We start from the raw sequence: 25,430 nt of genomic DNA on the forward strand, positions 1-25,430 counted from the left end.
ATCAAATTGGCATTTTTAGAATGAATATACATTCTAGTTATGCCAAGCTGTAAATATTTTGGGTAGAAACTGAGTAAAATATATTTTTTAAAACCTCATCCTTAATTCTTATCACAAACATTACAATCAATCACAAACATCTGGAAAAATCACAGAGCCTCTGCTTATTGTTGGACCCCATTGACTTTCATGGTATACTATCTTTTAGAACTTTTAAATTCCACAGAAAAAAAAGAAAGAAAGTCATACAAGTTTGGAACAACATGAGGGTAAATAAAGGATGACATAATTTTCATTTTTGGTTCAACTATCTCTTTAAGTGTTACCAAAAATATTTAAATGTAAATATTTTTGGTAACACTTATTAATAAAAATGCTAAAAGGTTTTTCAGAGGTTTTGAGGACAGACAATATCATCAACTCAGTATTAAAGCAATTGTAGCCAATGGAAAATCCGCATCACGATCGGAAAGCAAACGTGTGTGAATAATAAGGATAGCTTTAGCGCCTCTTTGTTCTGTCGCTACATCTCAAATGCTACTAGACACTCCTGTTGCCAGGAGCAACCACCCGCTCCTGCTCTCTGGATCAGCCCACACTATCACATCTGATCACATCTGGCCGGTCACACCTGTCGCACCTGTCCGGCTCGGACATTCTGTATTGGGTGATGAAACGCCAGCGGCTGCGAATATTTTTATTCATGTTTATCGGAGTAAATAAATCCTATCCAACATCTCACTGCATTTCCCTCCACCATTATCTGTCTAATTTGTTCTTCATGTCATTCCACCCCTCCCTTTCTCTTTTCTCCACACACAGCTCTGTTATTAGCTGATGGTAAGTTTGAGTTGTGTATGTACTGTGTGTGTGTGTGAGGCAAGATGAGGCCATCTGCAGTAATTGTGGTCTCGTCTGCCTCACTCTGTGGATGAACACACACGTGTGTCTCCAGGTTTGTGTGTGTTACAACACGTGCACGAGAAGATAAGCTTTGGGTTGCAGGGGGTTTTGAAAGTTCATCTTAACTTTGAGGCTTTTTTGTGTATTTGTGGTGTGTGTGTGTGGATGTTGTGCTGTTGTCCTTCTGAATCACTCAGTTCAGCAGCACAGCTCGCACTTGTTTCAGTCAAACACAAGTTTGGCTGTTAATCTGTTGTGTGTGTGTGTTTGCATGTGTAGTCTTTCTAATAAGAGAAACTAAAGTGACAGTCGGCCTCATTCATAAAACAAAAGCAGAACCAATTTCTGCATAAATTGATGGTAAAAGCAGTGTTTCATAAGTAGTCACATTCGATTCAGTGCGACAAGTTACGTAAGAATGACTTTATGAACGTTTTACACAAATTCCCTGTGCTTGTGTTTCCTGAATGAGCCCCGTTGACTCTAAACACGCACATCAATTTAGTGCAGTTTAAATGCACAATGAATATTCAGGAATATTAATGAAAAGTCTATGAATTATGGAGTGCATGTGAATTTTTTTTTTTTTTTTCTGCGCACTCTTACCGAAATGTTCTGAAAGTCTTTACTACTGTGTGTGTGTGTGTATTTGATGTACTAATATGACACAATCCAACACGAAAGTTTCTCTCTGTCTCTTAATCTCTTGTAGATATTGCAGAGAGGAAGATGTCATCGGAAGAAGAGGAAGCGAGAAGAATAGCAGAGATGGGGAAGCCTGTACTGGGCGAGCATGCAAAAATAGAGATCATCATTGAGGAGTCGTACGAGTTTAAGGTACACACACATGCAGAATTCAGGAGACTAGCAGCCTTTTGCTCTATGGAAGAAGTTTTATTATGTTTTGTGGTTGTTGTGTGTTTTTGCTGTAGAGTACAGTAGATAAGCTGATTAAGAAGACTAACCTGGCTCTGGTCGTGGGAACAAACTCCTGGAGAGAACAATTCATGGAGGCCATAACTGTCAGTGCAGGTGATTATCAACACTGAAACCAAACTATCTGAGGGTCGAATGTGTTTTCGACAAAGTGAACAAGCTCAAAATGTTTTAGACCCCGTTTACACCTGTATTTAGCGTCGTTCACTTGTGATCAGATTGACCAAAACGCATCTTAACACCAGGTGCAAACAGGGCCTAAAAGATCATGTGACTCTGAAGACTGGAGTAATGATGCTGAAAATTCAGCTTTGCATCACAGGAATAAATTACATTTTAAAACATATTGAAATAGAAAACAGTTATTTTAAATGGTAATAATATTTCACATTAATACTGTTTTTACTATATTGTATGATTAAATAAATGCAGCCCTTGTGAGCGAACTTTTGAAGACCAAAAGCAACAAACTTTAATTTTGTGTGGGTCTTTTTACATCTCAGTTATTATATAAACATACACTCATGCTCATATTGCACACACACACACACAAAATTTTTTTTTATCTCTTATGTGCCCAGGCACACATGAAAACTGTGCCCACAACACTCCTACACGGTTCTACTGATCCCTCTGCCCTTGTTCATTTACTAAACATTTGGCTAATTTAATAAGGATTTCAGCTACAAATAGAAGTGTAGCATTATCAGCTCGGTTTGATATGTTTTACCATGTTTAAATTCATCCCCACAGATTTACTCCCAAAATGAATTCTACATATTAGTCTTTTATGACCCTGTGTTGAAATAGAAACACAGTATCTAGCCTTCAGTTACCGTGACTATCAAATCACCATGATGTCAAAGAGAGGGCTTTGGTCAGGTATGGAAGATGTGTAATGTGGGTGACATAACAATACTAACATTTTTCATTTTCTTATTTTTCCCTACCCCAATTCTGCTTTCCTTTCTTTCTTTTTCCTTTCTGTCTTTCTGCCTTTATCTCAGGAGATGAGGATGAGGATGAGGGGGGAGAAGAACGTCTGCCGTCTTGTTTTGACTATGTCATGCACTTCCTGACTGTGTTCTGGAAGGTCCTGTTTGCCTGCGTCCCGCCCACGGAATACTGGAACGGGTGGGCGTGTTTCATTGTTTCTATAGTGATCATCGGTCTTTTGACGGCTGTGATTGGTGACCTGGCCAGTCACTTCGGCTGCACCATTGGCCTGAAGGACTCAGTCACCGCTGTGGTGTTTGTAGCCCTGGGAACATCCGTCCCTGGTGAGTTTGTGAGTTTTTTTTAAATTGCCCACATGATACATTGTTGTTTTCCATTGTGGTGATTTCATATGCACTACCTTGGAAAAGTATTTAAAGAAATACTTTAATTCAGCAAGGACATAAAAATGTGACAGTAAAGATTTCATCAAAAAAAAATCCTGAAATAAACAAAAGTATTAAGCAGCACAACTGTTTTCAACATTAATAATAATAAGAGATGTTTCTTAAGCAGCAAATCAGCATATTAGAATGATTTCTGAAGGATCATGAACAACTGAAACTAAAACCATGAAAAAACATTTTCGTTTAATTTGATGTACTATAATAACTAAACTTGAGATAAAAGTTAATAAAAACTACATAGACATATTTTTAAAAATAAACTATTAAAAATTACAAAAACACAACAAAATTACAAAACATTAAAAAGTTTAATTTAAATTAGAAATATTAATATCAAAATATTAACTGATTCAAAATATTAATAAAAACTATAATATAGTATCTCAGTGATATTAAAATAACATCATGTGACACTGAAGACTGGAGTAATGATGTTGAAAATTCAGCTTTTCCATCACATTTATTAAAATAGAAAACAAAATTTTTAATAATATTTCACAATATTGCTGTTTTTATTGTATTTCTGATCAAATAAAGCAGCCTTGGTGAGCATAAGAGACTTCTTTTAAAAACATTAAAGGTTACACTTTATTTTAAGGTGTCATTGTTACAGTGTAATTATATATTTAAGTACTGAGTAATATTAAGTAACTACATGTACTTACTATAGGATTAGGGTAGGATTAGGATTTGGTTGAGGGTTAGTTGCATGTAATTATGCAGAATTTACTGTTATTAATATGGAAAGTACACGTAACATATGTAACAAGGACACTGTAAAATAAAGTGTTACCACATTAAAACATCTTACCAACCCCAAACTTTGAATTACTTTATATTGTTATTATTTTATGGTTTTCCCTGAGGTTCATTTATAGTTAGTAAAGTTTTTTTGTGCCAAAATCAGACATGGATTTTAATGACCATTTTCTATCTCGGTCCCTTGCATTTATTGAGGTGATAAATGCTCTTTGGATCGGGGAGGAAGTTTTGATAAAGTATGTTTTTAAAGTTCAATGAACTATTTTATCTCATCAAATCAGTACAAAATCTGATTCCTCCTAGTTTGACTCCTTTTAATGCATGTTAATCATAGATCATTATACTTTTTTATGAAAGCATCTACATCAGCATCTTTCTTTTCTCCTCAGACACCTTTGCCAGTAAAGTTTCAGCGGTGCAGGACAGTTACGCGGACGCGTCTATCGGAAACGTGACCGGTAGCAACGCCGTGAACGTTTTCCTGGGAATCGGTGTGGCGTGGTCAGTGGCCGCCATCTACTGGCACATGCAGGGTCGTGAGTTCAAGGTGCCAGCAGGTTCCCTGGCATTTTCTGTCACCCTCTTCACCATCTTTGCCTTCCTGGCGGTGGGCGTCCTGCTGTACCGGCGCAGGCCTCACATCGGTGGAGAGCTGGGCGGCCCGCGCGCACAGCGCATCCTCACGACACTCTTTTTCTTCAGTCTCTGGTTTCTCTACATCCTTTTCTCCAGTCTCGAGGCTTACTGTCATATACAGGGCTTCTGAAGAGAAGTGATGGGGGTGGGGTGGGGTGGGGGTCGGAGTTGAGGAGAGATAGATGCGAGTATGAGCTAAGGATTGATTCGGAAAGGTCGAAGCAGGTGTGGATTTGAAGAGGACGTTCATTCTTCAGATGCCTTTGTGCTGAAGATGAAGAGTGTGAAGCATCTCTCTGAGGGGTGGGACAGTCTTAACCTGGAGTCTGAGCTTTTCACAGTCTATATTTTTCTCAACACCTGCTGAGAACGACTTTTTTCTAATGAAGTATTTTGGGAAAAAAAAGACAAAAAATAACAAAAAGAATTAAAGGATTCAAAGGACTATTTTCAAATCTGCTTCCAGGATTAGAAGTAATATTTCAACAGAAAAATGAAAATATATAACTACATGAAATCTGTTATTGAGTGACATTTGAAGGACCCATAAAGCTTTTATTTATTTTTTCCTTGTTTAGTTTGGTACGAACTCACAGAGCTTACAGCTTTTACCGTCTGGCCAAAGTCTTGGCTCGGAAAAAAACGAACACGGAGAAGAGAGACGAATATGAACAATGGCTGAACACTGCATTTTCTCCCTGTATGGATATAATCTGCTTCCATATATTTTCTGTACTTTTGTGTATTTCCTTGCCAAGTGTTGTTTTTTTGAGCATCACAGAGGCCTCAGAGAGTTGCAGGAAAACAGAATGCAAAATCGGAAAAAAAAAAAAGTGTTAAAGAAGGAAAATGAGGCCTTTTTGCATTTGAACCCACTACACGTTCATCGAAACGAATCACTAGTGTATTTTCTGACAACACCGTGGAGGAAAGCGCACTGCATCCGCTATAACAGTTGTTGTTGTTTTTTTATCTGTTTGTATTTTAGTCTTTCAGTGTCGTCGAACAAATATAAAGCACCCCAAAGAGATCCCCCACCCCCACTTCACCCCAGAGAGTCCCTCTATATAGAATCACATGACCATTTTACCTCCTTTAGTGTGCATCTAAACAGTGTTTGAAGTGAAATCGGTGGATTCTGAGTGTGTTTCATTGGGGCCTTTAATGTGGTTCGTAATGTTTACAGGCCTTCGGTAGAAAAGAGCGAGAATGAAGCGGTACAAACAGCTCGGGACGGTTGTGTGATTTTCTTTAACCTGGTGAGAAGGGTCTTGTGAGTTCCAGCAAGCCGTAGAGAGATTTTAGGCAGAGCTGCATCGGTTTAAAGAGCAGCCTTCAATTCATCTGATGGACTCAAGTGTTTTTCGTGCCTATTTTTGCTGTTATGAGCTGAAAAAGTAGGATGTGGGTGACGGTTCTGTATTATCTGGGGGAAGTGATGTCATAAATAATTGTTTAGGATGGCCAATAAGAGCCCAGAACCAAAGAACAGAACCTTGGACTGCCACCCACAAGCTGCAGTGGTTCTCTGGGCCACAGGGGGGCCACATCCCTGTTCCTCCTCTGTTCATCACACAACCCGAGCATTTTGTGTGCGTGAGAGTGTGTATGTTGATGTGCGTTTTGTATTTTTTCTAGCCTCATTTGCAAATACAGGCCAAATCCGTTGTATGCAGTGTTTGGATCACAGCACCTGCAGCACCCGTTTTCCATTTTTTTATTGTTTACATTCATAAACAGCTGTTTATGTGTGCGCGTGTGAGAGAGCGCAGTTGAAAATGGGTTTCTTCTCTGAAACTCTTCATCCAAATTGCAAATGTACTTGCTGGCATTGCTTCAGCCTGCTCTGTGCTTCCTAATTTTGTTCATAATCAATGTGCTTTAAAGAAAAAACAGAAAAGAACCACTTGAAGAAATCACAACAAATCGCACTGAACATTAACCCATGCTCTTTATGACTCATGCAGGCGTTTTTAGCATTTAAACTTTTGATTTTGTACAGAAAGGTAGGAGTGTGTGAGCTTGGCTACACAACAGACACTTTCTTTATCCACACACACTGATTTTATGAGCATGTACTGCCTACATAGACAGCATCATATACATCTAATATATGCAACTGATTATGCAGCCTTCTGAGATGCCTCATTTTGGCCAAATTTTAGGCAGAATTGCTTGCATTCTTCTAGGAGAACCTCTTAATGCGTGTCAGTGAGCTCAGAGGTAATGTTAATCCAAAGTGGGAAAAAGTATTATCCAAAAAGTATTGTTAAAGCTCATTTTCATAAAAAAAAAAGTATGCAAGTAATGCAAAAGGATGCATTAAATTGATCAAAAGTGACAGTAAAGACATTTATATGTTACAAAAGATTTCTATTTCAAATAAATGCTGTTCTTTTACATTTTTTATTCACCAAATAATGTATTATGGTTTTCACAAAAAAATATTAACATTGATAATAGACTTGTTTCTATTTAATTGTTTCAGCATATTATTATTAGATTCAATTATATTTCTGAAGGATCATGTGACACAGAGTGATGAAGCTGAACATTTGTTTTGCCATTACAGGAATAGATTACATTTTGAAATATATGCAAATAGAAATATTTCAAGATTTCGATTTTTATAGAAAGATTTCAATCATAAAATATATTTCAAATTATACTGTTTTTGCTCAAATAAATGCAGCCTTGCCATTTCAACATGATTTGAACTCATTGTAAGTTGAGTCTTTTGATGTTCCCTGTGTAGGCAGTAGACAGCAAGGCAGCTCGTTTGGTTTAGGAACACAGCCACTCACACACCTCATAAGCTGCTCTGTGTACCAGTATAAGGCATGATAAAGAATATGCTTATGAAGAGAAATATCAGTATTTACACAGTATTCAACTTTCAGTGAGCTCTTGTTTTCTGCCAGCATGTGTTGTTGAATGTGTCCTGAGTCAGAGGGCAGCTAAACTACAGTAGATCTTCACCATATCTGTGCACATGTGAGCATGTGTTTCTTTGAGATGGGTTTTGGTAGAGGTAGCAGTCTTGTAAACCTTATTATCCAGTTCGGCTGAATCAGCCAACGGCCACTCGGTGTTGGGCTCAAGTGCTTCAGACTTTGCATTGCTCTTCCTGCCTCTGCCTGGATCAAATCACACACACTTAGACATATAGTATATGCACTCACACATGCACACTTGAATTAACTGTACACTGCTAATGCCTGTTATGAAAAGGTGCGGGTGGGCCTCCATGTAGGATGATGGTTGAGCATGAAAGTCAGCTGAAACCACCAGCTTTGAACTTTTCTACTGCCAACTAACACTTCCAGCTGTTTAGATGCAGGTGAACTGGTTTAATTGAGATTTCAGATGATGTCACTTATAACCTTAAAGTCACACAAGTCTTACAAATGTATCAGGGGTCTGACTCTCTCTCACACACACAAACACACACTCCTCTTCAGCCTGGTGATGAAGCAGATGGTGGTTATATTCATTTATTGCTGTTTTTTTCTCATCTTTTTTTTTTTACTCTTCTCTCACACACAAAAAAAACGTGTTTTATTTTCAGGGAATTATGCATGAAATTGACCTTAATTTAATTAATTTATGTCCGCCGAGTTATTTATTTTGAATTCTTTTGGTCAACAGAAAAATAAAAAGACGTTTGAAAAATCTCTCTGACATCAAGTCTGGTCTTTATCTGTATTTCTGTCAGATTGTCACAACAGTCACAAATTCGAATATCATATTTTTGCTATATCTGTAAGGTATCACAATAAAACAAGACTAATATATATTCAGGTGAGAGTTGACTAAATAATAAAGGTAGATTTTAACCAAATGCTTTAGCTGTTTTCATAACTGTATTTTTCATAAATGTCAGGCGAAGGCAAGTTGTCTCACGGTTTAGTACATTTTTATTGATATTGAAACACATTTCTTAATAACATTTGTTTGCCAAAACAGTGATGTGACATTTTGCTGTTTCATTAAATATTTTGTTTCATTATTATTTTTCTGCTTATTCTTAGATTAAAAGCGTGTAATAGGCAGTTTGATGGCATAACTTACCCCATAAGTGTGACAAGATGTGGGGCATGTTGTCATAAAAGGTCAATGTGCCCTATGAGCTATATCGTTTTTTCCAAGGCTGTTTAAAGGCTTAGAAACGTCTGTCAGTAGAGAAAATAAACCTATTTACTGGTGTAAATGTGTGACAACTAATCCCAGTCGCCCTTTAAGTTGTTCTCCTTGCCCCCCATTTTGACTATATTTGCTGTGTTGAATAGAAATGTATTGATTTTTCTGCTCAGCTCAACCTTTTTCTAGTGTAGTGCGCCCGCGCTGTCCAGCCCCGTGGTGCTGAAATGATTCTCCCGCATTTGCTGTGATAGAGATTTAGTGGGCGGGTTCTATAAAGAGGCGAGATGTGACTGATGCGTCATTTCGCCAATCAAAACGCACGATTCGGGATTCGTTAACACGTTAAACCACTGGAATCATGTGCTGGGAGGGGGGCGAGTGCTGGATCAGGAGCGGCTGAGGGGTGCGGGACAATGTTGTAGCCAATTAAAGCAAAAAAAGTGCCTTATGTTCGGGACCGAAAGATCATTTAACGAGCCCGAGCGGCCCCGTTTGAGGCGGGCGGCAGGTCTGGAGCTCGTTGAGGCGAGAAGCTGCTCGGATTAGTAGCTACTTATGCTGCGGCTTTGCGCCTGGTCTTGAGCTCTGCGGCAGGTGATGAGCTGAACCGGGCCGGGTCGCCCTTATGGATCGGCAGTATGGATGCTTTCAGTTTCCCCTTGAACAGCAGCGGCCCGGACAGCAAAGACGGCGATGAAGCCGCAGAGCGCCGGCCGGGGTCTCGACACCCCGGATTCGGTCCTGCGGCGGCGGCGTCCCCGTCCGGAGCCGGATTCTGGACCGCCGTGTTCGATTACGAAGCTACCGCCGAGGATGAGCTCAGTCTGCGGAAGGGGGATCGGGTAGAGGTGTTGTCCAAGGACTCGCTGGTATCCGGGGATGAGGGGTGGTGGACCGGTATGATCGAGGACCGGGTTGGTATTTTCCCAAGTAACTACGTGAGCAGTAACGGTATCTCGGAGAAGATCCGGGACACGCCGGAAGACTACGGCGATTATTCGGTGCCTCAGTTACACTGTGAGTAACCATGTATTTATCTACCATGTTTTGTGTATAGTTGTACCCACACTGATCAATACACATCAAGTGCTGCACATATTCTCTATCTACTGAAAAAAAAAAAAAAAAAAAAACTTTAACCAGCCTAAGATGGTTTACTGGTCTTCCACAACAGCCAAACTGGAGCTCCAGTCTGACCAGCTGAGAAGTCCCCAAAACCTAAATCTCTAAATCCAGCCAACTCACCAGGCTGGGAGACTAACTAAGACCAGCAAACAGGCTTAGACATGATGACAGTTTTTTTAAAAAAAACATCTGATTGCTGGTCAATGATGGTCTACAAGCTAGAACCCAGTTTGGACCAGCTAATAACAGTTGTCATGTTCCAAAAGACAACTACAATCTTAAAGGAATAGTTAGTCTGAAAAATGAACATTCTGTCCATCATTTACTCACCTTCATTCACTCCAAACCTTAATAACTTACTTTCTTCTGTGGAACACAAAAGAAGATCATTTGAAAGACAGTGGGGTCCAAACAACATTGGACCCTATTGACTTTCATTGTTTGGACAAAAAAAGAAAATTTTCAAAATATTTGTCATTTTAGGTGAACTATCCCTTAATGATGTTTCGTTAACAAAGTTCTGGAGGAGCACATTCAAATAATCTATCCAATCAACTCGTCATCAGCAATTACCACGTCTATCCTATCAGTATGAGAGGAAGCCTATACACAGTCAACTCACCAACATTCCTCGAAAGTTTTCAGCATCCTTCCATCACCCCGACTCCTTACTCGTTGGTTTGTTCCTACTACAGCCAGGAATACGGGGGGAGTACTCTGGGTTCGGGCCAAATACCGAGCTCGGAGCCTTCTCCTCGGACAGCACGCCAAATACGCATACCATTTACTCTATCTGACTTATTTGTAAGTGTGATCTCGTGAAATATAGATTTTCCAGCAGGCTCCTGACAGATCTTAAGATATGCACCCATTCAGACACAAGTGCATCAGATCCAGCACTGATTCTGGGTTTTGGGCAGACTCAACATTTTATTAGCGGCAAGGGATTGTCCTCATACTTTAAGCCATATAGTGTATTTGAGGTATGGGGTTTTCCATTATTTTTATTTGAATTCACTGTTGTGTTTGTGCTTATGATGAGGAATACATAGTACATATCTTCTATGTTTTGTATCTCTCATGCTGGCTGTTATGGTGTGTGCGTGTCCCTGTGTTGTCAGTCGCATGTTATGTGTTGCTGGTGGTCGTCTGCTTTTCCTGAATGGCTGCTGGCCTACTTTTTATCATGTGGTTCCTGCCAACTGCAATATTAATAAGAGACAAGGTGGCCCAGACACACCGTCATCATGACAGCCGGGGAGAGGAGGAAACGGTCTCGCACACATCTTTGTGTTACTGCTTTCCATTTTCTCCCACATCAGCCATCATCTTTAAAGCATGCATCCAGCATCTGAAACTGCTTTCTGCAAATGAATGCTGATCTTTCCTGGCCCTATCACATATTTGAGCTTTTGCTCATATGAATGGCACATAAATCAAGTTCCTGTTTGTTTTCATGTAGGCCTACTGCCCCTTTCTAATTCAGTCTCTCAAATAACCTCTTTAATCTAATATGCTTTCTTGAAGCACCCCCTGAGATTTTAAGTTATTAAATGAGGTCAATAATAAAGTCAACAATAATAATAATCATAAAATCAAGTTCACAGTTGGTGATGTTGGTTAACTGTCACGACATGCTAGTTATCAAAATATATTTGTATCTTTTTTAGTAAATGTTTTATTTAGATCTTTTTATTTTAAAGTTATTTAATTTTTTATGATTTAACTACTAGTTAATTTTCATTAAACTCACGAGTCCCTGCAGTTTCATCACAAACCCCAGTCTGGGAAAACCTGACGTAATATAATATTTAATGCACTTCATGTTGTTGATAACAAAGAATGGAATATATTTTCTTTCTTTTTCTATTTTTATATAAATATGGTATTTTATAATGAGTTAGGTCAAAAGTAATCTAAAAGTAATCAAAAAGTAGTCAGATTATATTACCTTAAATGTGTAATGTGCGTTACTAACTCCAATTTTTGTCTTGTAATTTGTAATCAGTAAACGACTACAATTTGTGAGTGATCTACCCAGCACCGCCTATATTCTCATTCTCTCTTCAGTGCTCCAGATAGATTTCAATGAACTGGCTCTGGAGGAAATGATCGGCGTCGGAGGTTTTGGAAAAGTGTACCGTGCCATTTGGAAAGGGAGGGAGGTGGCTGTAAAAGCCGCTCGACGAGACCCCGATGAGGACGTGTCCCAGACGTTGGAGAGCGTCCGTCAGGAGGCCAAGCTCTTTGCCATGTTGAAACACCCCAACATCATGGGCCTTCTGGGAGTGTGCCTGCAGGAGCCCAACCTCTGCCTGGTCATGGAGTACGCCCGTGGCGGGCCGCTCAACCGGGCCCTGGCTGGGAAACGCATCCCTCCGCACACGCTGGTGGACTGGGCTGTACAGATCGCACGTGCCATGCTCTACCTGCACTGCCAGGCCATCGTACCTGTCATCCACAGAGACCTGAAGTCCAGCAACAGTAAGAAATCTTTCACCATTACTAGACCTAACATATAAAAAAATGTTCATGCCAAGGACCCTAAAATACACAAGCCAAGGGTAGCTCAAGCATCCATCCATCCTAAAAGTGATGGCTCTAAAATAAAGGTGAAGCGATGCTTTTTTGTAAGAAAAATGTCCATATTTATAACTTCATAAACTATAATCACTGGCTTCCGGTAAAAGAAGCGTAAGCTTAGGTAACAGTTGCTGTTCAAACAAATAGGGCTATGCAACAAACACAAGCGACTCTTGTCTTATCTAGAAATCCTCCAACTTTTCTCTTTAAAAATTCTCATTTTAGACTTCTAATTTGTGACCGGTGTTTTGTTTTGCTCTATCCTCTGCGCTTCAATGTTCATCAATACGTAATACATGCATCGGGTCAAAGGTCACTCTTACGCTGGAACTCGACTCACGTATGCCCGTTAAAAATATGGAAGTTTTTATTACAAAAATGCATCGCTTCGTTTCAAAAGGCCATTACTAACCCATAATTATAAAGCTTGGAAGAGCCAGGATATTTTTTAATATAACTCTGATTGTGTTTGGCTGAAAGAAGAAAGTCATATACACCTAGGATGGCTTGAGGCTGAGTGAATTATGGGATAATTTTCAGTTTTGGGTGAACTAACCCTTTAAGAATCCACTCATCAGTGAGGCTAGCCTATAAAAAGAGGCTTCAATTTGCTAAGGAGCATAAGGTTTGGACTCTGGAGCAATGGAATAAGGTCATGTAGTCTGATGAGTCCACATTCACCCTGTTTCAGAGTGATGGACGCATCAGGGTAAGAAGAGAGGTGGATCAGGTGAGGCACCCATCATGCCTGCCTATAATGCCTACCGTACAAGCCTGTGGGGGGCAGTGTTACGATCTGGGGTTGCTTCAGTTGGTCAGGTCTTGGTTCAGAAACATTGTGTGCCCAAAAAATGTAGGTCAGCTGACTACCTGAATATACTGAATGACCAGGTTTTTCCATCAATGGATTTTTTCTTCCCTGATTGCATGGGCAAATTCCAAGATGACAATGCCAGGATTCATCAGGTTCAAATGTGTGAGCATGAGACATAATTTTCACACATGAAATGAGTCCAGACCTTAACCCCATGGAATATCTTAGGGATGTGCTGGAGAAGACTTTATGCAGTGGTCAGACTCTCCCATCATTAGTAGAAGATCTTGGCAAATTAATGCAACTCTGAATGGAAAGAAATGTTGTGACATTGCAGAAAGATTATCAAAAAAATGCCACAGCGAATGTGTGCCATAATCAAAGAAAAAGGCGGTACAACAAAATATTATAATGACTTTGTGACTTTTTTGGCCAGGCAGTGCATTATGATCCCCTTGCTAGGGACTCATCCTAAATCATAATGGCAGCCATATACATATACAATTAATACATTATTAGGATCATTTTTAATCTAGTGTCTTTTTCTACTCACTATTAGAGTAATGTTAGATGTATAATGCTTTGAATAAAGGAACATTCACATATACAGATACAGATAACGATAACTATATTAGGGTTCACACCAAAGCATGACAATGTTCTGTTTATCATAAGCAGCACTGGAGTTACTTAAACTGTTCTTTTAAGTGATTCCAACGATATTGTTCCTCTACGTCATTATCATTATAGTTGTGGTGTGAGACTCTCCTATTCTCACAGAATTACAACAATTATTAAAACTTTTTTAGTTATAGTTATCATTATAGTCATCATCCTTGGTGTGAAAGGCCCTTTACTCTTGGTTTTTATTTCATACTGTTTACTACAGCTGCCAGTAAAATAAAACAGATGATTTCCTACCAGTAGTTAGAAAGAAACTGTAATTATATCATATTTGGTAAATATTGAGCGGAACATATTTAATTTATATTTGATATTCAAATTCTAACTTAAACAATCATTAAAATTTTATTTAGTAAAAATCCTTTTTTTCCCTTCTCAAATTCTCCATGGACCCCTCAGCACCCCCTTTTGACCCCTAGTTTTAAAACCCCTGTCTTATGCAACAATCATAGGTGCCTTTTTCTACATGTAGTTTTGCTTGTATTCAAGTGTTTTGTGGTAATGGTTTGTATGTGATTCTTCATGTTGCTGTGTGTTTTTATAATTGGAGGGCTTGGCTCGAGTATTGGCTCTCTGAGTGTGTAAGTTGGTTATAATCCTGTGTTTGGCAGTTGAATTGTCTGATTGGATCCTTTAAACCCAAAGCTTATTACAGAGGATTTGCACTCACCTTCACTCCCTGCCACTTGATTGGCTACTCAAAACATATCATGGGCTCTCATAGGCCACTAGGATAAAATTAGCATAGGACCTTGCAGACAATTGGATGCTGTAGTTCAAAGATAAGTCTTTTCATTGGTTGTGTTGTGGAAAAACAAAGACAGCTAATTTTAACAACAGCAACTTACAGATAAACACACACAGAATGTTACAGCCGGCTGTTGTTGTACGTCAAAAAGCATTTGAAACTCTAAATCTAATATTGAACTGCTACAGCTCGCACAATCAACCAGGATATTCATCTTTTCCATTCATGCAATACTGTGTGTTCCGATGTTGTTAAGAGCTTGTGAAGTTATGTCAGTAAAGACTTTGTCCAATTCAGCACCACTAAGGTGCTCCCATACAAAACTTCCTGTCTATCAGACATCTATCAGTAACCACAGTATCTGCCCCTCTGTTTCATCTACTCAATCCTCACATTTGACATTAACTCCACCCCACAGTTCTGATTCTGGAACGTGTGGAGAACGATGAGCTGAGCAACAAGACTCTGAAGGTGACAGATTTCGGTTTGGCGCGAGAATGGCATCGGACCACAAAGATGAGTGCGGCTGGGACGTACGCCTGGATGGCCCCTGAGGTCATCCGCTCTTCGACCTTCTCCAAGGGCAGTGATGTTTGGAGGTGGGCACCAGGAAATGTGTGTGAGTGTTTCTGACCTATAGCTACACCAAAGGCAAGTCAGTCTATGTAGCTGTCATGTAGGTCATGTAAGTCTTCACCTTCTCATGCTGTCCCTGCGTTTCCTTTAAAAAAAATTAAAACATAATTCTCCAGAAATATGGCAAAATAAGTTCAAATAAAAATTTTGATCATTCGGGACTACTAATATAATAATACATTAAAAAATAATTTTAGGCTTAGGTTTAGATTAGTTGTAATCTGCTTAATTAGATTTGTTGTAATCTGCTTAATTTAAGAACAATAGAAGTAGAAAAACGCAATTGTAATTATATATATATATAAACTTAAACGAAAGTTAGAAATGAACAAACTGAAATAAATTTTAAATGCTAAAAAAGCTCAAATTAAAGCTAAATAGAAATATTAAAAAACAAGACCTAAAAAGACAAAATCAATGAACAAAATTCTTCAAGCTTAAACAAAAATGTTAATAATTAAAAAAAATATGAATATGAAATATATATATAAATGTATACAATAATAATACTAAAATAATACTGAATAATACTGGATATTAAATTAAACAAACATATTTGTTTTATTTTATATAACAAAAAAAATGGTGTCATTAGCCCAGTTTCTACGGCTGGTCTGTGTGTTGTTTGGTGCTGTGCAGTGCCTAGCTATTAATGTCTAAATTTCACTTCTCACCACAATTCCTAATTACAGAGTACAAGAAGGGGAGGGATGAATAGTAAAGCGATAAAAATAGAAAACCCTCTCAATAAGTGTCAGAGCTGTGGATCTTTGGATACTTTGTTCTCTACCTACTTTAACAAAGCGTGATGTGTTTGTTTGTGTGGGTTCCTTTGAGTCAAAGAAATCTACATTAATATTTATCATTTATAGCAGTTTTTAAACATACCAAGCTGTCTTTTCTGTCAGTGTTGTGTCAACCTTTTTTTACCCAGTTGGCCACTGAAGCACATATTTTACATTTGAAAGAACATGACACTGCAAAGGCACACTTTGAAATGTTAATAGAGGGGTTTTTTTTGGTTTACTTTGGAACATAATACCTGTCATTCATTTTATAGTGTTACTTTATAGGATTCTGCTAGTCTTTGCACAAAAAAAAATGTTGGTGACAGCTTGTTGTTGTCAGTAGTCCTGTTTAAACTCCAAACTCTCTGTCTGTCTCTTTCTCGCAGTTATGGAGTTTTGTTGTGGGAGCTGCTGACAGGAGAGGTGCCGTTTCGTGGCATTGATGGTCTGGCTGTAGCTTACGGTGTGGCCATGAATAAACTGTCCCTGCCGATCCCCTCCACCTGTCCTGAGCCATTTGCCCGGCTGATGGAAGGCAAGAAAATCTCATATGCTGCCATGACTGTAACTTATTAACTTAAGAACTGTTCTCCTGCATAACTAAATGAAACTTCTGTCATCATTTACTTTCCTTCCAAAAATGATGAATCATAACATAAGTATCATAACAGTACACTGTAAAACACTGGCACCTGTGGTTGCCAGAAATCAACAGAAAACATACTGTGACAATGTTTCTGGTATTACGGGATGTCTGTATATTTTCCAGCTTATGTTATGTGATATGGTATGTTAACAACCAAACTGGTTTTTACCTTAAAATCTACTGATAACCACCATAATAAAATATGTGGTCAAATCAAACATCTCCAAGAAAGTCATACATTTTTGGATGAACTGTCTTTTGAATTGAATGAGTTTGAATAGGATATATAGATTCACTAACCAAAAGGCTCCTTGTCCCAGCCTGAGTGGTGTGCTGACAGCTGACAGTCTGTCTGTGGTGTTTGTTTCTTTCACCTGCTCTAGACTGTTGGAATGTGGACCCTCATGCTCGACCCTCCTTCACCAGTATTCTAGACCAGCTGACAGCGATCGAGGAGTCGGGCTTCTTTGAAATGCCAGCAGAATCCTTCCAATCTCTGCAGGATGACTGGAAGCTGGAGATTCAGGAGATGTTCGACCAGCTCAGAGCCAAAGAGAAGGTTCCTGGACATTTTTTTATAAAGTTATAAAATACTTTAATACTACTACTGACTAACCTAAAACCAAACTCTATGCTTTTTATGCATTTTTAGAAATATACAGTACTGTGCAAAAATTTTCACCCCAAAAAAAAGGTTTTAGACCAGTTATTTATATATTTTGCTGTAGAATAAGTACCATAATATTGAAGATTTAGTAAACAATTTATTTGCACTCAAGTCTCAGTCACAGTTAAAGTCACAGCTGTGGAAGTGTCAAACTCCAGATGAATTGGTGTCGAGTGTGGCAGATGAATTTACCAGATTATACACTCTTGCATAGATCAGAATGATGAGTAAGTAGGATCTTTCTCATTCTTGCTGTAGGAGTTGAGATCTTGGGAGGAGGAACTGAGTCGTGCAGCTCTACAGCAGAAGTACCAGGAAGAGGCTTTACGGCGACGGGAGCAGGAACTGGCGGAAAGAGAAATTCACATCCTGGAGCGAGAGCTCAATGTCATCATACACCAGCTGTACCAGGAGAAACCACGAGTGCAACACCGTCATGGAAAGTTCCGGCGCAGTCGACTTAAACTGCGTGACGGGAATCGCATCAGCCTGCCTTCTGGTTAGTATTTCAAAATATTAAATGCATCATGCAAATAGCACTCCTCACGTTAAGCACACAATTAGTTAGATTGAACTCTTTATACTTTTTGCTATTAAATAAACCACATGCATTTCCATAAAGCATTTCTCACACACTTTGCCCATCCTCTTGGAGTTTTTACGCAATGCATTGTGGGATTGCCTGTGTGTAAGTATATAATAACTTGTGAGTGTTTGTGTATATAATGGCGTGTTTGTGTTTCAGATTTCCAGCATAAGATCACAGTCCAAGCGTCTCCTTCTTTGGACAGGAGGCGGAGTCTCCTGAGCAGTAACTCCACCCCTCCAAACAGCCCCCCTGTTTTGCAACGCCTCCGAGCGATACAGTGTAAGTGTGTTTATGTATCTGATTGATTCTGTTTATATTATTATGAATATTTGTTTGTATATATATATGGCCAGGTACCTTATTTAGAACATCCTTCATGCCGACAGTGACCCCTGGGGTCGGAGGTCAAGCCTGGGGTCGTAATGCTGCATTCCAGTATGATGAAGAGGAGGAAAGGAAGTCTTCACGCAAAAAAGGGAGAACGCAAAGAGAACACAGTGCTGATGAGAGGTGTGCTTGTATGTGTGTTTCTGTACAAAGCATAAACTTTCACCAAATGTTTATACCATCAAAATCCTCTATGTGCATGTGTTTGTCTCTCAGTTTGAGGACTCCTAAAGAGTGCAGTCGACAGCGTTCCTGCAGCGCTCCAAACCTGCGACGCTCCCCCAGACACAGTCCTGCTGTACCTGGAGTGTGCAGCCTGGCAGAGACTGGTAACACTCACATTACTCTTTGTTTGGCATCTTCATTGACCAGTTCTGAATGTTTTGAATATTTAAATACATCTGTGTTGCATTCACATTAAAGGGGTCCTATTATGCTTTTCCACTTTTTCAACTTAAGTTAGTGTGTAATGTTGCTGTTTCAAAGATCTGCAAGGTGACAAAGCTCAAAGTCTACTCCAAAGTGAGATATTTATATTTAACAGAATCCCCTTTTCAACAACTACAACGAACTGCTCATTTGGACTACTACGCGATTTTTCTGGATCTTAAAAAGTCACAATGTTCCTCATTTAAATAATCTCCACCCACGGAATACGCAAAAAAGGGGACGAGGCCTGGTTGAGCTGCATTAGAGAAGACAGTGTTGTCGCTATGTCAAAGAGACTCCTGAACATTTTAACCCCAAACGTTTATCTGCACATTTTATGGAGAACAGCTTGTTTTCTGTTGCTTTTATAAGCTGTCGATTTTTTTAAGGCTGTTCACTGCTCCTTTGGAAAATGAACCATGGTTTTGTGATCGATTATTGTTTGTATTACCTGGAAACACAATAACATCTTATCTATAATGTATAAAAAATTACAATAAACATACCACTCTGAAACGTCCTGTGAAATCCGTGCTTGAAATTTGTTCTGGACGCTCCTCTTGTTTGTTAACATTGTCAGGGTCTGAATCAGGCTCGGATTGGTTTAAACTGACGCCATCATTAATATTTACACTAGAGAAGAACTTGCAGTTATGGAGGGGCGGGACATTTCCCGAACGCGCGCTAAGCACTGCCAATCACAACACACTGGGCCAGCTAACCAATCACAGCACATTTCGTATTTCATAAGGAGGGGCTTCATCGAAAACAGCTTGTTCGAGCCAGACTGGGGAAAGAGGTGCTGTAATAATGTAAAATATGTGAAAAATATATTTTTTAACAATCAAGCATGAAAACATATTCTAGTACACCCCATAAACAAAATCAAGACTTTGTAAAAGGGCATAATAGGACCCCTTTAATACCATACAGTGGCAGGGAGTAAAAAATGTTGCACTGGATTTAACTGAGAGAACTGGATGAAGTCGGGATGAAATGGAAATTCTATTTTCTAAATGTATGTTATTGTGATCCATGAATATGTTTAATTTTTTATCCGTTTTTTTGAGCTCATTGTTTTTAATTAAAGGAGAACTCCGGTCAATTTTACTCCGGTCAAAATTTGGCTGTGCACTTGTAATGACACATCAAGGATGTTAAGAGGCTAAAAGCAGGTTTAAAACTTGCCCCATTGAAGTCAACAGGGTGCAAATTTTAAAAAGAGGATAACACGATGTAGGCAACACCGATTTTTGTCGTTGTTCTCTGTATTGACAGCACTCCAAATGTACAAAAAAATGAGCTCAATGTTAAAACTGACCGGAGTTCTCCTTTAAAATGTCAGAACTGGATCTTCTAGTGATAGAACCAAATTCTCTCTGGTGACGTTTGCTGGACTTCTCCAATCAATTAGTCAGCATAAACTCCACCCCTTTCTTACAATCAATAGTAAACTCGCATTTAGATCTGCCTCCATCCAATCAACAATCGATGAATAGAACCAAGTCCCCGCCCTACATTTTTTCTCTTTGTTTGATAATCTGTTGCTCTTGGCTGTAGCTGTCACTACTTCTGTTACATCACAACTGTAGCTACCAGTTCAGTAAAAAATTTCAATAACTGTTGAAAGTGCGATTATTAGTAATACTTTAGTTTTAATTATTATTTTTTTTTTGTATAGTTTACATATGGAATGTTTTCATAGACACAACATATGGGGTTATTTCCAGAAACAGATTATATTAATAATGTTCAATAATTAACAATAATATTTAAATATCTTTGTTTTTTTGATTGATTGATTGATTGGTTGGTTGGATAGTTGGTTGGTTAGTTGGTTGATTGATAAATAAAATCTGTTTTTATAACTGTGTGAATTGTTTTGATGGTACTGAATTATGATTTATCCTGTGGTTTATCCATCAAAGAATAATTAAGCAAATTATTTATTTATTTTTCATTTTTATTGTAATTCTATAAATTCCTCTTCCTGAAATTTCCAAACTCTGCAACCTGAGGAGCGTGGAATTCCAATTTTTGAAATTGAATAAGTGAAATAGTGTGACACTGACATTATGTTGGCATCATTGCATCAGGCTGATGTAATATTTTGATTATTTTGGCATTTCTGTTATTTCACTAATAATAAGACTGGTTTAAGCTAAGTAGGTCGCAACATATTTGATTTACATTATAATATTAGAAACAAAGGAGAACAAACAACCAGAAATATAAAAATCTTCATCTTGCAACTGACAAGCTGTGAAGCCTGGTAATGGTGCAACATTGTGAAATCTTTCTCTCCCCCACCCCTCTCTTTCTCTCTGTAGAAAATGAGGACTGCTTTCCATCAGAGTCAGCTGACTCTCCTGGCCAATCATACCTCTGCATCCCATTCCACAGGGATGGATCTGACAGTTACAGCCTGGAGAGTGGCACGACTGGACAGGCTTCTGATGTTTCCCCCAGTTACACGCGGCGGAGCCCCAGTGGAAGCCGTAGATCAGAGCTGGTGTTGCTGGGCTGCGGGGCAGCTCTGGCTGCTATCGGTTTAGGTCATAACCTACTGGACCTGATGCGTGTGGAAGAGAGTGTGCGTCCCCGATGGGAAGGGCTGTTTCACCGTACGGGGGGTCAAAGTCGTGGCGCTAGCCCACCCACACGCAAAATCTTCAAACGGGAAAGCCCCCGTCGCCCTCCCCCTCTGCCCACTTCCCTCACACTCCTGTCTCTCTCAACTGTGTCTGATTGTAACTCAACCCGTTCTCTCCTGCACTCTGACAGTGAAGAGCTGCTCGTGCTACGCCCACCAACGCCCCCCACCCTCTCTGGACACAACCCGCCTCCCCTGAACCCACTGGTCAACACTCACCTGGAGAGCTTCAAACGCCACCCTCGCCAGTCTCTCACACCCACACATGTGCCCTCTGCACCCAGTGCAGCCTGCAGGCTTCGTCGCACACCTTCAGATGGCGCAATAAAGACGGGGTGCTCTCCTGCCCATAACAACCACAACCACAATCCCACCCCTACCACACCCTCCAAAACAACAGGTGAGAAACTCATGCAAACCTCTGGGTCAGTGATGGGACGAATCTGAATCTATCACTGTCCTGATATCATAATGAAGAAAGAAGCCTCAATAAAAGAATGAAATTCCTGAAAAGAAAGCCTTTTAGGTTTGGCATAATCTCTTATTAGTATAAGTTTAATATTTATGTGGTATTAAAGAAAAATAAAATAAAACAACTTCACTGTTTATTAAAATTTAAATATTCTTTATACTCTTTATAATATTACACACACACACACACACAAATACACACAGATATGTATACTGTATATATATCGGAAATGATAATGATAGCTAAAATGTTTGCACTCATTAATAAAAAATATTGTTATTGTTTATTTGATAGGTACATAACGTTTTGTCATATAATAATAAAAATGGTGAATTGAAATGGTATAAAGGCTTTTTAAAACATTTAATATAAAAACAAACATGAATACAGAGAGTACATTTAGAGAGAACTTGGTACATGTTTTGAAACTAGATAAGATTCCTGTTCTTTATACATCATTGGCCATCTACTAACACAACACATAGTGATTTGACATCCTTTGACAGAAATCGATTGAGTTCATAGCTATATTTGTTTCATTTGTGTGCCTTTTGTGATGCTGTATGTGCAGTGACTCCATGGACCTTAAGTGAGGACCCCTCGGAGGTGCCCCGTCTTCCTGATCCAAATCTCATCTTCCCACCTACGCCACGTCGCCGCTTCCAACCTGAGCGTCCCAAGACTCTGGACTTCCTGGCTAGGCCCCGCCCTTCTCCACGAGCACGCTGTGGATCCCAGTGGGGCGAATCTCCCGCCCACACGTCCAGCACTGAAACCCCGTCCACTGTGGAGTTTGGAGGAGGTGTGGCCGTCTTGCCCACTCCAATGGAACCACCAACCCCCTGTTCCCCTTGGGTGAATGACAGTCTTTTGGACCAACAGGATGAAGGACACTACAGGGATGGGACACGGCCTCTCTCATCAGATCCCAGAGACTCGCCATACAGAGTGCGACAAGGGTTCTGCTCTTGATTTCACCCATCCAAACGTATTAATGTCACTCACAAAGTTAGACCCACTTGCTTTCAGATGTAGCACTTATCATCAGATTAATCAAGAGGGAGTTCTGGATACCCTGGTGAAGAAAACATGCTTAAACCAGCCTAAGATGCTTTGCTTGAGGATTAAGATGGTCTTAGCTGGTTTAAGAGAGTCTCCCATCCTGGTCAAGCTAGCTGGGAGGTCAGTTTGTTGCCCAAGTGCCCAAAACCCCTCATAAACTAGTCAACAAACAAGTGTACTGGAAGACCAGCTAAGATCAGCAAACCAATTTAGGCTGGTTTGAAAGTTGTTGTTTTTTTTTTTCAGCAGGTTATATTAATACTTATTATATTAGGACCTGATACCTTACTGATAAGGAATAATAACCCAGCATAAACCAAAGGTGTTTGGTTTTTGCATAATCCAGATGCTGTTCTGATCTATGTTCAGTTCAATATTTAAAAAATATTCAACACATATATACAGTCCTACACTGCAAAAAATGAATTTCTTCCTCAGTATTTTTGTCTAGTTTTCCCAGTACAATAAACATCAAGATAAGTTTACTTGAGAAGCAGAATTACTTAAAATATTAAGTCTGAAAATGGATCAAAACTAAGTGACTAGTTGAAAGGGTTTATTTTTCTTACCCTATTTTAGTGTAAAGTCACTTAATTTGATACATTTTGTAATCTTATGTCATTTTGTTTCTCAGGTATTTTTTATCTTGATTTAGAAATGTTTAAATATTTGAACTGGAAAACAAGACAAGAATACAGATGCAGTGTAGGGTCTAAAAGTGTGTCTTGATAAGCTAATCTTCAGTATACACTTCTATTCATCACCAGGCGTAATAAGCTATCCAATAAAAATACAATCCAGATGCTTCATTAATGGCCAGACTGATTTCTGAGTGCTTTAGAAAAGTACAGGGTCTGCAGCTGTGATCTTGAGAGACATTTATCAGGAGACTTTTTTTTATTTGCAAACTTTTTATTCATATTGAGTGTATTATCTCAGCTGTCTTGCTGCGCTGTATTGACTTCCTCTCTGTATGTAGACACGTCTGCATGTTTATGATAGATTTAGCTCTCTGAACATAGTGCTGGGTTATATGGAGAACATTGGACGGTTTATTTCCGCAACTCTTCGGAGTTTTCAGGTTTTATTTGTCATACATGTATGAGATTGTACTGCTTTAGAAGTGCTTTTTCCGGTCTCATGAATGTATAGTTCTGTTATACTTCCACTCGAGATCACTGATTGTTCTGTGATTTTCACTGTAGCATGAAGCACATTGTCTTTCACAAATAATACTCGTTTAGTGACATCTTCACCATCCAAACCACCACAATTAAACACGAGGGAACGTCTTTAAGAGGAAAGTTAGAATTTATTGGCTCTAAATTTGCAGCTATACAATAGTCAGGTACATTACTGCAGTCTTCCGGTGTTTGTGCCGTATGTGTGGTGTGAGTGTGTGTGTGTGTGTGTGTGCTGTTAGGCATCCGATTCAGTTTAACTGGTGGATTCCAAAGTGAATGTGCATTCAATTTTGTTGGAGATTTTTGAGAATGCATGTTGAAATTGTTTTGCAGGTTTTTAGTAGCCTTTTGTGCAATATTTTTTTACGTTTACACATATTTATTTCTTTAAATTATTTTTATATTTTTTCATATTTGTATTACTCTGTGATGAAATTTATTAAGAGCAACATTTCTGTCTGGATTTTTGGACATGTTCAGACACGCAGAGGTGAACATTCTTTTGCACATTTTTACAGCATCGTTGTCTCTCAAACCAATCTTTCATCTCTATACCGGCAAAAACGTCTTCTAGAGACAAAACAACATTTAGAGCCAAAACACAGAAGGGCTTGTGTCTCTCTTTCCCTTTCTGTCACTTGAAACCAAGTTTTGATCATTTGTCATGCATACAACAAAATGAACTTGCAGTGTGAAATTCGGCTGAGAATCCAGGAACCCTTTCTTCATTCCACCTCATTTTTTTCTGGCTTAGAGGAATGTGTAGCTATCATCAAGAACATCTGTCGCCATTTATCCACACAATCACTGTTGTCCTGGAGAGCAGGTGTTTTGGGTTCAGAAGCTGCTGCTATATGAAACTTGTACTTGCACCCGAGCACATTAGACTTGTGTAAGAGCTCGATTAAAGCCCTGAAATGCTGAGATGTGGTGTTTTGTGACTGACTGTCTTAGTATAGGAAAACAAAACTATAGAAGATGATTTGCACATTTTATTATCATCATCATCACGGCAAATAAATGAGACTATAGACTGTCATTTTCCAAATGCATTCTCTCTGTTTCGCTTTACATAAACATTAAGGCAAGATATAAATTCATTGTGTTTTTTCATGAATTGGGCAATATTGAGATGCTGGGCTGTTTTGCTTCACAATCATGTCTTCTTTAAGACTATAGT

At 39.1% G+C, this 25,430-nt stretch overlaps 2 protein-coding genes across 6 annotated transcripts in view; both read left to right on the forward strand.

The window, feature by feature from the left end:
- The window catches only part of slc8a3 (solute carrier family 8 member 3), a 48,399-nt gene extending 40,085 nt beyond the window's left edge, over window positions 1-8,314 (forward strand). Inside the window, exons 4-8 of one of the 4 annotated variants that reach the window (XM_079855957.1) lie at window positions 823-840; window positions 1,616-1,740; window positions 1,836-1,935; window positions 2,847-3,119; window positions 4,394-8,314. In XM_079855957.1, coding sequence (XP_079712083.1) covers window positions 823-840; window positions 1,616-1,740; window positions 1,836-1,935; window positions 2,847-3,119; window positions 4,394-4,770 — 893 coding nt within the window. In that variant the 3' untranslated portion in view covers window positions 4,771-8,314. The remainder of the gene's footprint in view (window positions 1-822; window positions 841-1,615; window positions 1,741-1,835; window positions 1,936-2,846; window positions 3,120-4,393) is intronic. The other 3 variants (XM_079855958.1, XM_079855959.1, XM_079855960.1) reach the window with 3 other exon arrangements.
- Window positions 8,315-9,145: 831 nt separating this feature from the next.
- Window positions 9,146-25,336, forward strand: map3k9 (mitogen-activated protein kinase kinase kinase 9). 2 transcript variants are annotated; one of them, XM_079855961.1, is made up of 11 exons: window positions 9,146-9,800; window positions 11,979-12,392; window positions 15,156-15,336; window positions 16,548-16,696; window positions 17,191-17,366; window positions 17,733-17,973; window positions 18,220-18,342; window positions 18,417-18,573; window positions 18,667-18,779; window positions 21,210-21,932; window positions 22,576-25,336. In XM_079855961.1, exons 1-11 carry the CDS (start codon window positions 9,422-9,424, stop codon window positions 22,974-22,976), a joined length of 3,057 nt encoding a protein of 1,018 aa, XP_079712087.1. In that variant the 5' UTR covers window positions 9,146-9,421; the 3' UTR covers window positions 22,977-25,336. The 2 variants fall into 2 exon arrangements, with proteins under 2 accessions (XP_079712087.1, XP_079712088.1); XM_079855962.1 differs by having other exon boundaries at window positions 18,450-18,573.
- Window positions 25,337-25,430: the final 94 nt, after the last annotated feature.

This window comes from Squalius cephalus (genome assembly GCF_949319135.1).
Source record: "Squalius cephalus genome assembly, chromosome: 21".
Classification (NCBI taxonomy): domain Eukaryota; kingdom Metazoa; phylum Chordata; class Actinopteri; order Cypriniformes; family Leuciscidae; genus Squalius; species Squalius cephalus.

Excerpts from the sequence above, each read along its gene's own strand:
- map3k9 (XM_079855961.1), top strand. The coding sequence starts at position 9,422 with ATGGATGCTTTCAGTTTCCCCTTGAACAGCAGCGGCCCGGACAGCAAA. Across the intron at positions 12,393-15,155 it reads AGACCTGAAGTCCAGCAACA|TTCTGATTCTGGAACGTGTG; the intron begins GTAAGAAATCTT and ends TCCACCCCACAG. Across the intron at positions 15,337-16,547 it reads AAGGGCAGTGATGTTTGGAG|TTATGGAGTTTTGTTGTGGG; the intron begins GTGGGCACCAGG and ends TCTTTCTCGCAG.